The 14,674-nt window shown below is 55.9% G+C and overlaps 1 protein-coding gene across 1 annotated transcript in view; it reads left to right on the top strand.

Annotated features, from left to right (window-relative positions):
* Window positions 1-3,302: 3,302 nt before the first annotated feature.
* KCNT1 (potassium sodium-activated channel subfamily T member 1) overlaps window positions 3,303-14,674 on the top strand; it is a 77,252-nt gene continuing 65,880 nt past the window's right edge. The window contains exon 1 of the mRNA XM_041483969.1: window positions 3,303-3,433. Within this exon, the coding sequence (XP_041339903.1) occupies window positions 3,303-3,433 (131 nt within the window). The remainder of the gene's footprint in view (window positions 3,434-14,674) is intronic.

The following is a 14,674-nucleotide window of genomic DNA, read 5'->3' as shown; positions in this document are numbered from 1 at the left end:
ATTCACATGAAATTCATTTGACACGCACAACATCAGCAGCGTCGGAGCCTCGGCTCGGGCTCTGCCGTGATTAAATTCACTCCACGCTCTGACAACAATTCCAGCTGGGAGCAGATCTTGTGTCGCTGTTCCCGACGCCCTGGCTGCTCCGCCCTGCACTGGCCATTTCTCCTGGGAGAAATGGGAGAAGTTTCAGCTGGAGCATTTCCCCTGGGCACCTCCTTGCCCTGGGGTGATGGGGACCCTGCGTGATGCACCCAAAAAAGCAAAGCTTGCCCAAGTTTTGGGAGAAAACATGAGCTGGCAGCTCCTGGGGCTTAAGTGATGCCCCAGCCCACCCTCTCCAGGAGCTGGATGGATCCAGCTGTGCTCCTGCTGGTGCCCAGGGCTGGGGAGGGGCTGCAGCCCCCCAGGCATGGCCAAGGCTCCTGCTGGTGGGGCTGTCCCTATTCCCTCCTGGCAGGGGGTTACTGGGGGCTGGAGCAGGACAGGGACCCCTGTGACACGAATCCCTGGAGCCCTGTGGATGGCTGGACTCGGATGATGTGCTCTGTGGATGACGACTTTCTCTCACTCTCGCCTCTGACTCATCCCACTGTTGCCTCCCACAGATTTATTTATTGTTCTCCCAGACGCAGAAACAGCAGAGTTGAGTCTCCCTGCCCTGTGCCAGGCCCCTGCTCGGCCAGCTGGGCTGGGGTCTCTCAGAGCCCTGCAGCCATCCCTGGGGGTTCTCAGCCCGGGGGTTTGCCTTCCCTGGGAGCCCCCCTGTGCTGCCCCCCGAGCCTGGCTGTGCTCTGGAGAACAGAGAGCTCTGTGTTCACACACAGCACCTGGACGTGGCAATGGCACTCGGGGTGTGCTGCTCACCCCCTGCCCCTTGCAGTGTGTGCTCTCCTGCTCAGGGTCTGGCAGGAGTTTCGGGGTGCTGAGGGGGCTCCCCAGCAGAGCTGTAGGGACTGAGGGAATCAGAATAGCCCTGTAGTAGGAGGTGCACGAAATCTTTATTAATTGTATTTTGTGTCAATGTCTGCTGGGAAATTAGGACTTTTAGCATCGATAGCATTTTGGGGAGGGCTGCAGTTGGAGGCAGGAAGCTCCAAAATTCTGAATGACACCTTTGCTGAGGGTACTGCCCTGCCTTCCTCTCTTGGTTTCAGGGAATTGCTCTGTGCTGGAGCTGGGAGCAGTCCCCAGGACCTGAGCTCTTTCCTCAGGCAGGATGCCACCAGATTTTCAGCTTGTCCCTGTGGTGGCCTGAGCAGCTGCTCATGGTGGGACTGGGGTGGCACCAGCGTCAAGGGCAGGCAGAACCAGCCCCACTCTGCCATTAAAACTCCAGCATTTGGATGGGGATGTCCTCTTCTTCTGGCTCTTTCTCTTTCATTTTTCATTTCTCTCAGCATCTGAGTGTTTTAAATAATTCCTCCCCCACGCCTGTGTTATCACCCAGCATGTCAGTACGCTGCTGTGCCACCCACCCCTCTCCTCGCGGAGCTGCACGTTAACACTTTGCACCAGATAATGTGAGGCAATTAGTGAATGGAGAATAACCTTCCCACTTAAAAGCAGGATGGGCCGGGAAGCATCACACGGCTGGATTGCACGGGGAGTATTAATTGCTTTTCTCTCCAATGACTCCGGGTGTAGGAGAGTCCATATGGAGAGAGAGGAGGAGGGAGTGATGCTGCGGGAGAAACGAAGTCTCCGGTGCTGGAGAGGAGCGCAAAGCCCAGCGCATCCGAGTGGGGGCACTTCCCTCTGGATCCGGAGGCTGTGGCACAGCGGGGGTGCGGATCCACAGTGTCACCATGGATCACACGGGCCCGGGAGCGGCGGCTGCGGGCTGCGAGGGTGGGGAACCCCCGGCTCAGCGGGGCTGGGGGAAAGCAAAGCTCTGGGAGCAGCGGGATGCCAGCGTGGATGGTGCCACCTTCCCTGGGTGCCACTGAAGCGCTGCGTTGGGTGACCGAGGTGGCACAGGCGCTTTGCACAAAGCACAAGGGGCTGTGTGGCCACTGCGGGAGCAGTTCCTTTGTTGGGGTGTCTGCTCACCAGCACAGCTCCCACAAAATGGCACCACAGCGAACTCCCCAGCGCCCGCACAACGGCCTGGGCTCGGACAGAGGAACGAAGAAAGAAGCAACAAAGGAGAGGAGTGTACCGAGCCGGGGCAGAACGCCCTGCCGTGTGCCGGGGGCGCTCGGTGCGACCCTGCTCGGAGCCGCTCCCTTTGCAGCCGCTCACATCTGCCAGGGGACACGGGTTTGGGGCGCTTCACATTCGGCCACATCACTACTGCTGGCACCTCCTGGGGCTGAACTTGGAGGGGAGGGAAGGCACCTTGGAGCCCATCCCGTTAACCCTTTCCTGGAGGATGCCGGCTCGTTTCCAGGCTGCCCACGCTGTCCCTGGCCCGGGGCCATTCCCCAGCGGGGCCGTGTTTGTGCAGCGGGGCCCCCCGGGAAGATCAACGCTCCCGGCCCGGCCGCGCAGCACGGCACAGGAATTGCCGGGGCTTGGCCGCGCTGTTTGCTTTCGGCACAACCCCGAGGCGCAGCAGCGCTCAACACAAATATTTGTGTGGGTAGTGGAAAAAAAAAAAAAATCCATCCAAATAAAAAAAAAAAAAGAAAAGGAAATAAAAATAAAGAAAAGAAAAGAAAAAATAGAAAAGGAAAGGAAAAAAGGAAAGGAAAAAGGGAAAGAGTGGAGAAAGGAAAGGGAAAGGGGAAATGACGGGGAAAAGATAGGGGAAGAGGAAAAATGAGAGAAAAAAGGAAAGGAAGAAGGAGACAAAAAAGGAAAATAAAGAAAGCAAGCCACCCAAAGGTCGCGCTGACAGACGCCAGAGGCGAAGCGCCGCGGACCGGGGGGATCACCGGCTGCTGCCCCGGCCCGGGGGTCGCGGGGGCCGGGGCGAGGCCGTCGGGGGCAGCTCCGGGGGGGGCGGCGAGGGCGGCCGCCGGTGCGCGTTGGGCGGAGCCCGGCCCCGCCCGGTGCGGCCCCGCCCGCCCGTCCATCCCCGCCCATCCATCCCTCCCATCCCCGCGCATCCCGCACCTGTTGCCGCCGCTCCCCGCGGAGCCGCCCGGCCCCGGCATGCGGAGCGCCCGAGCGGCCCGCGGGCTGCCGCGGCGGCGGCTGCGGGGCTGGCCGTGATGGGCGTCGGGCGAGGAGCGGAGCCTGCAGGGGATCTACAAACCGGCGCGGCCGGCAGCCCCCGGCCCGCGCCCCCGGCAGCGCGGGGAGCCCATGCTCTGCCCCGCCTCGCCGCTCCGGGCCCCCGCGCCGCCGCGCCGATGCCGTTCTCGGGCGAGGAGCGGAGCCTGCAGGGGATCTACAAACCGGCGGGGCCGGCGGACGGGCGGCCGGTGTGCTCCGAGTGCTACACCAACCGCTCCTTCGTCTACGACGATGGCAGCGCCCACAGGTACCGGGGCTGGGGGGGTCCCGGGGCTGCCGTCGTGGGGAGCAGCGGGGCCGCCGGAGCGCGGAGCTCCCGGTGCGGCCGGAGGAGCCCGTTCCCCTCCCGGTGCGGCCGGAGGAGCCCGTTCCCCCGTCGGGGCGGCCGGAGGAGCCCGTTCCGTTCCCGGTGCGGCCGGAGGAGCCCGTTCCCCTGTCGGGGGGCCGGAGGAGCCCGTTCCCCTCTCGGACAGGCGGGGCGGCCGGCAGGACCCCCGTCCCCATCGCCGCCGCCCTCCCCGTGCCCCGAGGCTGCAGGAAAGTTTCTGCGGCGCTCGGGTCCCTGCGGATGCCGCGGTGGGCGCAGCGCCTCGGGAATTGGGCAGTCGGGAGCTGCCTGGGGAGGGGGAAGGGGCGCTTGGAGACCCCCGAGCGGTCCCACCCTTCATGGGAAGAGGGTCCTGATCCCTCTGACCTAGGCTGTGCTCGGCTGAGCCCCGGAGCCACCCCAAAGCCAAGGGGCTGAAACACACCCAGGAAAAGGCTGCGTTCCCGCAGGTGCTGCCCAGCCCCTGCTCCATTTCTGGGCTGGTTTTATGCCAAAGTTGCAATGTCCAGTGTGAGGGAGGGGAAGAGCTGCTTGAGACCAGGGGGACTCGGTGCCACCGTCCTCTTGTGCCAGGCAGCAGCACCTGTTTCTCACAAGTGATGAAGTATCCCAGTTTTCCCTGAAAAATGCTGTGTGTTATCACTGTTCTGGTTAAATTTGCTAGTGTGGCTCTTCTGACTGTCACGCTCATCCAGTGCCAGCTGAAGTGTGCAGATGAGTCGTGTGTATCAACTCATGCTTGGCAGATAAGGACCTTAGCTGGGTTTGTGCCCTGGGCTGCCCAGCTGGGATTTTTTACCTCTTCATCTGCTCACCATGATTTAGGGAAATGATCTTTTATTACTAAAAACCTAAATGAAAAAAGAAGAAACAGTCTGTTCTTTAACTCTCAGTACATTGCCACTGAGGTGGGTAATTAATGAAATCCTTGAATATTTTTTTTTAGGTTTAAGACCCTCATTATTACCTTCTCTCCATCAGTGACACGATGTCCAAGGCTCCGTGGTGCCCCCAGGACCCCCAGTCTGGGTGACACCGTTTGGTTACTCTGCAGGGTGGCTGCAGAGCACAGTGCTTTCCCCAGCCCTCAAACTGCCTCCTTTTGCAGCTGTGCTTGATGTGTCTGCAGAAATGACACCCTTGAGGGGGTTGTTCTGTCTGTGAAGATCAGGGATCAGGTTGGAGGCAGCAGCTCCTGGAGATTTCCAGCTCCAGCATTACGGGAACATGAGGAGTTACTCATTACTGACACCACAGCCCTGCTAGGGGTGATTTATCTCCACCTAATGCACTACAAAACCCTTGCCCAAAGATCCTCCTGCCTGTCTCTTTCAATCTGGATGGAGGAACTTTGTTTCCTAATTACTGCTCTGCAGCTCGATGTGTTTCTAACCCCCTCGGGCTCCGGGGAGGTTGAAATGCCATTGCTTTCCGAGGCTTGTCTTGCCTGCCCTTGTGCTCAGCCCTCTGCTGCCCTTCTGGAGATGTTAAACAAGCTGCCTGGAGCCCTCAGGACTCGGGCAGTTTCCCCAGCTCCAGCTCGGAGCAGACCAGTGTCTAATGCACTTTTTCAGAGCTGATCAGCTGAAGAAGCAGAAGAGGATTGCTACAGACAGGCTGAAGAGAAAGGGCAGGAGCAGGCAATGAGCGCCATCAGAGCATCCCAGGGGGCCCCTGGCTGATCTCTTTGCTTTCCTCCTCTGCACCTTGGGCTGGGGGCACAAATCCTGTCACAAATGATCATCTATTTAACCACCTGCTGTCTCTCGGCCTCTGTCTGCTACAAGAGTTTCTCCCTCCCCTCCCATGGGTTTCTGCTCCTCTCCAGGTGCTGTGGGGTTTGTGCACAGCCCCGGGCAGGCCAGGGCTCAGCAGTCCAACACCATCTCCTTGTCTGCTCTCACTGCTTGCAGGTGTGGAGCTGTAGGTGCGATGGCAGAGCAGCAGAGCTGTCACCAGAGATGTGTGTGAGGGATGTGAGAGCCAGGGTAGAGCAGCAGAGATGCAGAACACATTTCACTGAACCTTCTGCTGAGTGCTCCAGGGACCTCAGCTGGGCTGATCCCTCTGAAATAAATGGGAAACTCAATTATCCCTTCACTTAGCAAATCTAGAGCTGGCTTAAAAGCTGTTAAAGAGAATTTCTGTCTGCTCGGTTTCCTGAGTGTGGAGATGTGTGTGGAAATGTCTGTGAGCTTCCTCCTGGCCCTCTTCATAAGGGGGACAAGGGTCCTGAAAGTCCCTCCCAGGTGGAAAGCAAAGAGTTAATTGTGAAAGCACTCGAGAGTTTGTTTGGAGAGTAAATACAGCATTTCTGGCACCCAGAGGGTACAAAGAGCCTAAATTTCGCTGTCCTACCTCGTGGGAAATCTGGGTAAATGTTTGCACAAGGATCCAGCGTGTCACTTCGGGGAACTCAGGATTTCCTCCGGCCCGCGGCTGCGCTTCCTCCGCCTGCCCATGTAAGGGCACGGCGGGCACGAGTGATGGATGGGCAGCCAGATGGAAGGACTCACACAAAAATATCCTGCCCGAGGCAGGGGGCCAGCGGGAGAGGCAGGGATGGGCGGGAGGAGGCTCGGATTTTCCGTCCCTTGCCTCCTGCTCCCATGGCTGCTCTGAGGAGAGGCTGGAGGGAGACGGGGCGACCTGGAGCAGCTGCGTGGGGAGCCATGGCTTTGCCTTAGACGTACGTGGCTTTTTCATCTCTGCTCTTTTGGGGGGTCTGTGTGGCTGCTGCTGTTTGTAGGCCGTGGGAGCAGGGCCAGGGTGCTGTGCCAGGGGTTTGGGAGCGGGATGTGGTGGGTCCCTGCTGCTGCAGTGCAGGTGGAAGAGAGGCAGAGCTCGGGGCTGGGCAGCAGCAGCCTGCCACACTCGGGATGCTCCTGTGGGATGTCAGCTCCAGGGGGCTGGGTTTGGCAGGGGCTGTGCTCAGTCCCACCTGGCTGGGACAGGGCTTTTGGCCCTAAAATTCACAGCAAGGTTTGGAGCAGTGGCCCATAGGCACCTTCTGCCACTCTTGTCAAAGCCCCTGCCTGAGTCCAAGGGCAGGAGAAAAGAAACAAAACACTGATTAAATGGGATTCTTGCTAAGTGTGAGCACTCATCCAGGTCCAGGATGGCTCTCCCATGGCTTCTTCTCCTCATCTCTCCATGAATCCAAGGAACTGTCTCAGTTTAGCACAAGAATAGTCCCTGCAGCTGACAGCCTGTTGCTGTCTCTTAAGTTTTCAATTTTCTGCAAATGGATGAGAAGCTGCTTCTTTGGCAGAGCTTGCACTGACCCAGACTCTGTAGCTAATTAGTAATAACTTCCTCCAGGAGTGATTTCTAGCTTGGACATTTGTCAGCTTCCAGAAAGTCAGCCTTGTGGATTGCAACAACTGTTGCTTTGGCTGCCCATGGGCATCCGGGCCTTGCTGTTCCAGGAGAAATTGCAATGAGGAGCCATAAAACCGCAGGGCCAAACATCCTGTGTTTTCAGGGTGTTTATGTAGCAGAGCTAAGATGGAATTCTGCTCTTGTTTTCCTCAGATGGTTAGGAAAGGGAAGTGTGGGGCTCTGGACTGCTGCAGGGGAGCACCCAGCAGCACACCTGGCTCAGTGGGAAGAGGTTTTGGGACCCTTCCCCATTACTCTGTTCACAGAAGGACCCCAGTGTGCTGAATTCCTCCTCAGGAGCTGCCCTTGGGCTCTGGCATGGCCGTGTCACCCTTCACTGGAGAACAGCAAAGTAGGTCACTGCCTGTGCTCAGGGCTCTCTCTGCTCTGCAAAAATATTTACAGCATCCATTCGGATCCTCCCAGTCCTCCTGCAGCGCCCTCTCCCTGACCCCACGCCTGCTTCCCGAGTGCTGCACGCAATTTGTTTTGGAGCCTGTGAACGTTTCTCTTGCGTCCCTGCCAGGCTGGGCTGGAGTGGGGAACATCTCATTCATCCTTCTCGTGAATAAAGCCAGGAGCCAGGAGAGCTCTGAGCACAGGTGTCCCTGGCCTGGTGTCCTCTGGCACTGACACAAACGGCAGGAGGGAAGGTTTAGGTGGGAGCTTGGGAAGGAATTCTTCCCTGAGAGGGTGGGGAGGCACAGGGTGCCAGAGCAGCTGTGGCTGCCCCTGGATCCCTGGCAGTGCCCAAGGCCAGGCTGGGGGGAGCAGCCTGGGACAGTGGGAGGTGTCCCTGCCATGGGAATGAGATGGGATTTCGGGTCCTCCCAACCCCAAACCATTGTGGGATTCTGTGGCAGGGATGGAGGGCAGGAGGAGCAGCCCCTTCCCAGGGCTGCAGGTTGTGCCAGTGGCCCTGCCAGCCTGTGGATGCTTCCCTGGGCATTCACCCTCTCCCTCCTGAAGCCATTGGCACTTTCTGCTTCCAGGAGGGGACAGGAGCTCTGTGGTGCAGCTGCTCTGTGACAGAACACGCTGCTGCTCCTTTGAGCAGCTGCCTGTGATCTCCCTGAGCTCCTGCAGCTCCTGTGATGTTTTTGCCCCCTGGTTGTCCTCTCTGCTCTTACCTGCTTTTCATCAAGTCTCTTTCTAGGCTGGAGACTCCTCCTGGTCTATTTGGCCTCACCTAGCATAAAAGATTTTGTAACCACAGTTACCTCTGGTGCCCCTCTGTGCTGCTTCAGCTCTGAGGAGGGGAGCCAGCAGGGTGTGTGACTCCATGGTGGGCTTGTCTGGAATCAAAATCCTTCCCTAAAATTTGGGGTTTTGACCACCACAGAGAGCTGTTGGCTTTGTGGCATGCCTGCTGTGAGTGTGGCTCTTTCCTGAGTGCTGATTTGCAGACCTCTTTGTGCCTGTGCAGGGAGATGATTGCCCCCTCTCCCTTTGGATCAGCTGGAATTTATTGATGCTAATTTTTGTCTGACATTTTATCACGAGGTTGGTCAGTGCCACAAGACCTTCTGTTTACAGTCTGGTTTTGGTGTGACTACACTGGATAATTTGCAGTCATCCCCATCCCCTCTGAAGCCATGCAGTCATGGAGAGCCTTGTGGGACCCCACTGATGTTTGCTTCAGTGCTCCTCTTCTGTTTGTCTCCTGCCTTCCAACCCAGGAGACATCTCCCTTCATCCCATCACATCCAGGCCCGGCAGGTGTGGTGACAAACCTGCCTCTGGGGGTTTATTGCTGCAAGACTTTGTGTTTTTGAGCAGTGTGAAGAGACTCTTCCTCCTCCCACATCCCTCTATTATTTTCTGCTTCCATAGCAGGGACTGTTCTGCAGGAGTCTGGAGCATAAAGAAGTTTTTTTTTTCTCCATGCTCCAGCCCTTGCTGCTTGTAGCAGCTTGGAGCTGAGCAGAGGGGAGGATTTTCCCAGCAGTTTATTAGCAAGAATTAGCACTTTCCCCATCTTGCAGGCTTTTTATTTTCATAGGAGCCTGAAAGCTGCTGGGCACTGACAAACGTGGCTGAGGTTGTAACAGCTTGGGGTGAGGGGGAGTGAGATTCTGCCAGGATTGTGTCCCTTGGGATGTCACAGACACAGGCAAGGGTGGAGGGTTGGCCATTGGCTCTCCGGGAGCAGCTCTGGAGGCCGTGGCAAGGGAATTGTTCTCTTTTTAGTTGAGTAATCTGCTTAGGTTCAAGATCTGTCGTGTTGGTTGGTGTGAATCATGAGCCTGGTGTTATCCCTGCAGCACCCTGTTGTGGAAGGCTGCGTGGTTTTCCTGAGGAATCTGGTGTGCACAGGCTCCAAAATTTCCAGTGGGACTGACAGGGATTGTTTCTCCAGCAGTGGGTCCTGGTTTCTTCACTTCTTGATCACTGGGGTGCTCAGGAGCCTCCTCGAGCCAGGTCTCATAAGCTCTTGGAGGTCCATTACACACCCAAGATAGTTCAGCTACCTTTGGAAGCATAAAATCAGCAGGATGGCTTCTGTTGCAGTGTTGGAAATGAAAAGGTTTTAATAAAAGACAAAATAACAAACTCCTTACAGAGAAAAACCAATCCAGGTGCAAGAGGTCTTTTGCCCCTGGTAAAACACCTCTCAAAAGTGATTAGTTTATTTGTTCTCTTCTTTTTCTTGTAAATTGCCCAGGACTTTTTTGCTCCTGTCCAACTGGCTGTCCTTAAGTTTGAGGTGAAGTCCCCCGGGTGCTAGGAGATGCCTTTTCCACCTAATTGAGGAGAGAAACTTCTGGGCTGATTTCCTTTTTAAGGAGACAAAGGACAGTTTTGTCACTCTGTCAACAGGGAGCACATCCTACACCGAGGTTGATGGAGCTTTTAGAAGAATTTGTGGGTGCTCCCAGGCCACCCTCCAAAGGCAGGCAGAAGAAGGGGTGATGTCCTTGCTGGGAAGGGCTGGACACTCCGGGAAACCTGCTCCTCAGCAAACAGCTCCCACAGCACAGTGGGGCCTGATGAATCCACAAATAGCCCTGGAGAGGGCTGAGTCAGGGATTTCCTGGCAGGGCTGGTGACCTTGGCTCTGCAGGCTGAGTGCTTTGGGTTTTTGCCCCTTCTCCCGAGGCTGCTCCTGGCTGAGATGTTGGGAATGAGCCCTGGGAGCTCTTTGCCAAGGAAATTAGGATGGGCAGCAGAGCTGTGTCCTCAAGCAGGCACGCTGGGGATGTTGTGCTGCAAGTGCTCAGCTGTGCTAATTTGCGTTTTATTTGCACATTTACACAATAGGATAGGCTGGTTGCAAGTCACAGAACCACAGGAGGATTTGGGCTGAGGGAACCTTAAAGATCCTGCAGTTCCAGCCCCCTGCCGTGGGCAGGGAACCTTCCACAGCCCAGGCTGGTTCCACCACACCTTGCACTCCTCCAGGTTGGTTTTTCTTATTAAAGAGCCGAGGAATCCCCAGCCCAGGCCTGAGGAGTGGGAGCTGCTCCCTCACCTGCCAGGAGCCCAGGATGTGCAGGATGAGCTTTCTCTCCCTCCTTTTTCCCAGTGTTATTTGGGCTTTGCTGTCACCAGGGACATCAGCATGGCTTGGTTGCCTTTGTGCCTGCTGGGCACCCCCAGCAGTGCCAGCCCTTCCAGGTGGGATGCTCTGGACAGAGGGGATGGCTGTGGCTCACTCCCACTGCCTCTCTGCCCCCTGGCAGGGCCAGCACTGGAAAATTTCACTGGGGCTAGGGGTGCTGAGCTGCTCTGCCACTTGTGTGCTGCTGTGGGATCAAAGAAGAGGGAAAGGGTTTCTCTGTGGGGCTGTGCCTCCTGTGAGCCCCACCCTGTCACACAAAACCCTGGTGTGCACCAGGCCAGAAGGGATGGGGACGTGTGGGGCTGGATGCTAATGCAGGGCTGTCTAATGAGGAAAGTGGCTCTGGACCTGCAAGGTACAATTTCTACTTTTATCTTCTAGAAAATAGCATTTGCCAGCGGGGGAAAGGCTTGTGGAGCTTTGCACTGACTCACTCTTCCTGTTCATTTTCCACGTGAAACACACAAAATGCTAATTTCTCTGTGAGGCCTGTGGTGCTAAATTGCCTGTGCTTGCTGGAAGCGATGGATGGATTTGTCACAGGGCTCTGGAGAAGTTCTGAGCAGCAACAGCTCCTGACGTGGACAGTCCAGCTGTCTGTGGAGATGGGAATGGGGATGCAGGAATTTAATCTGGGAGCCTGAGCACCTCATACATTGTGAGTGTGTGTGCGGAGATGTGGGAGGGTGTGCTCTGCAGGTTGGTACCCAAACCTGGGCTTGAGCCAAAGCTGCTCAGGCTACATGGGAACGATGATTTGGGTGTTGGGATGGGCCTGTTCACATCCTCAGAGCTCTTCAAGCTCTTCAAACTGAGACCTCTGGGGAGGGACAGGGGACAGGGGATGAGAGCCTGGGGCTCTTCCTCAACAAGGCAGGACAGAGTCAGCAGTGGCTTGGCTGCTGCTCACAGGGAGAGGAGGTGTTGGCAGAGAAAGCAGCTCTGACCCAGCACCCCTGCGTGCCACAGGGGTGTCCCTGCAGTGCCAGGGCTGGGTGGGAGGCTTGTCCTGCTCGTGTGCTCACCCACACGTGTGTGCAGAGCTGCTGCCTCCCCCCCTGCCTGGGCACTGCCCTGTCCTCGCTGTGCCGTGCCAGCTCTGCCACCCCTCAGTGCCACCAGCCCTGCTGCAGTGAGGGGGGATGTGCTGCCTTCCAGCCTGGCTCTAGGGACCAAACCTGTGTCCCCACACACTCCAGCCATTAGGGGACCCCACAGGGATGTCACTCAGAGGGGAAAAAAAAAAAACCAAACCCCAAACCAAAAAGAGAGGGGAGAACAACTGTAACCTGGTAACCAGAAGAGCTGTGGGAGGAGAAACAAACACGAGATGATTGTATAGATTGAAATAAGTATAGGAAAAGAAAGGGCAGCATTTCCTGCATGGCTTGGTTCCCTGGGGAGGCTCAGGGAGCCTGGTGGTGGCTGGGCTTGCTGAGGATGGAGCAGGGTGCAGGACAGGCTGCAGCCACGGCTGGCTCAGGGAGGACAGGACAGGACGTGGCAGTCCTGGCCCCAGGAACCCTCTGGGAAGTGTCCCAGCCCTTGAGTGCAATCCAGATACTCTCATCCTTCGAGGGGCTGGGCCAGCAAAGAGCAGCTGGAGGCTCCTGCCCAGCCCGTGCCCGTTCGCTGCCCACAGCTTGGGCTCTGCCAGCACATCGTGTCGGTGCCAACAGCAAGAGAAAGGTCAGACCCTGTGTGTGATTCTGCTCCTCTGTTTCAGCCCTTTCCATGCCCTTAGAGGTGACAGGAGACACAGCAGCAGCTGCCTGGGGTGCTGCAGGGATTGCTGGGTCCCAAAACGTGAAGTGGCTTTGCCTGGGGAGGGGGTGTTGGTGCTGGACACGAGGTTCTCGCTTTCCTGGCGGCACATCCAGACTCCCTGGCCATCCTCCTGAGGGAAGGATGCAGTTAGAGCAGATGGCTGCCAGCAGGGCCTGGTGCCTCTGGCTCCTTTTACAGCTTGGAGTGGGAGAGGAGAGGTTCAGGCTGCAGGTTATGCAAGAACTTGCCCCAAATGTAGGTTCACCTGTTCTATTTGCACAGCCCTCAGAAGGAGAAGATCTCCTCCAGTAACTTTTGGTGCTGGGAGGGCAGAGGTGTCCCTGAGAGCTCTGGGGCTCCTGAAGGTGCCTGGCAGCTCTGGGCAGTTCCACCCCCAGCAGCAGTGTGGGGTCTGTGGTGACCCCACTGCTTTGGGGCTGGTTTGTGGTGGGAAGCAGGAAGCTGCTCTGTGGTTTTTGTGGTGTGCAGTGAAGCAGAGGAGGAGCTCTGTTGTGTCCTTCCTCTTTGACAGACACAGTTAGAAATAACAATGGAAATCCTAATATCCATTACAAGCAGCTCCCTGCCTGTGGATTTTCCTGTGAGGCAAAGCTGCCTCTTGGATCTGAGGAGCTCCAGGGAGCACGTGGCACTGCAGAGCCACAAACCTTGGCTCTCTCTGCTTTTGTGCTGGCATTTCCAGCCCGGCCAGGCCCCCCGGGTGTGCCAGGGGGAAGCAGCCAGGGCAGAAGGGATGGAAGGAGCGTGGGCTCTGCTGGGTCTGGCTGGCTTTAGCAGGAGCAGAGAGCAGCAGGGGGGTCTGGCCTGGCTCACACAGGGCTCAGCCCAGCTCCAGTGCTCCCAGGAGGCTGAGCAGGGCTGTGTCCCCCCCTGTGGCAGAGAGGAGCTGGCCAAGCTGGGAGAGAGACGCTGCTGTAGCCGAGAGGGGAAGAGTGTGGAGGTTTCCATCTGCTGATGGCAGCACGCTGTTTTAGGGTACAGGCTTCTGGAGGAAGGAAGGAAAGGGATGATAAAAATAAAGCTGCAGATCTGTATTTAGAGTTAAACCACTCCAGGATTATTTTTTATTTTTTTTTTTTGGTAGTATTTGAAGACTGTGCAATAAATGAGCTTGTTCATGAATTTTTTATTTTATACCACTACAGCTTTGAAGAAGAAGCCAGGTTGCTGTGGCATTTCCATAGCTCAGGATCCCTGTGTTTGGGAGGAGAGGTTGTAAATCCTCTGTGCCACTGTCAGGAGATTTGTGTGCCGTGCAGGAGCACTTTTGTCTAAGGCATTGATGTGCAACATCTCAAAGTCACTGTGCAGTTGATAAAGACATTGTGACAAACAAGCAAATGAAGTATTTCTTGTAGTGAAGCTTCATCCAGAATAAACAAATGTGCCAAAATTTAAAAATCCTGAATGATTTTCTATGCAAGAATAAGAGAAAATACATTCAAAGTGTAGCTGCTACTGCCAATGGGAGGAGAAGCTCAGATGCAAATAGCAGAAATTGTGTTTCCAGAGCTACTGATACAATTGGATTTTACTACAGTTTCTAAATGCTGGTAGAGGACAGTGTTGAATATTTGCCTTGTTTCATGATCTGAGGCCAGGAGAGATATATTAATTGAGTTGGAAAAAAATGATGTGCAAATAAAAAAACCACACAACACCCAAAACCCAAAAGATGTGTGTTTGATATCCAGGAGGATGGCTGGGAATAGCTGTGAGCATCCACAGCTCCCAGAGAGGGCAGGATAAGGATGGCCCTGCCCGTCCTGCCTGCCCAGGAGCTGTGGAGTGCCAGCCAGGGTGGCAGCTGGGGGTGAAGATGCCCTTTCCACATGGCAGGCAGTGTGTCCATGGCTCTGCAGCTGCAGCACTCCTTTCCTCTGGGAAAGGAAGCAAGGTGCTGCTTTGAACAGGCACTTCATAATCACTGGAGAGCACTGGGTGTGACAGTCTCCTCCAAACACAATTACAATCACCCCCGTTTGGAGCCAAGCACCTGGCTCCCTGCTTTAAACCATGGCTATAATAAGAGGGAGGATAATTTTTAAAAATTACCATTTCTCACGCTGAAATTTGTGTTTCAGAATGCTGTCCTGATGGCCTGGAAACAGCCTGCTTTTGGCCTAATTTATTATAGCTAAACTCCAAGAGGAAAGACTTAATTGTGGCTTTTATTTTTTGTGCTTTTGTTAGATCCTCCTATGCAACACGAGCTAGAGGTGGTCAGCAAACTTCAGTGTTTATATCAGTGGATCCAGAGGGAGTGCTTGAGTTGACAGGAGCTTGGCTTGATTTATCTCAAAGACAAGTTTTGGATCAATGAGTAGCACGGAACAACCTCCCCAGTGCCCAGGGCCCTGCACAGATGCATTGGTCAGTGCAGAGCCTTGGCTGCTCTGTGCACGTGGCAGCTGAAAGGAGCTGAGGAG

Source organism: Pyrgilauda ruficollis, unplaced genomic scaffold (genome assembly GCF_017590135.1).
Source record: "Pyrgilauda ruficollis isolate IOZ18807 unplaced genomic scaffold, ASM1759013v1 scaffold62, whole genome shotgun sequence".
Lineage (NCBI taxonomy): Eukaryota > Metazoa > Chordata > Aves > Passeriformes > Passeridae > Pyrgilauda > Pyrgilauda ruficollis.
This window is presented reverse-complemented; position numbering and strand designations above follow the sequence as displayed.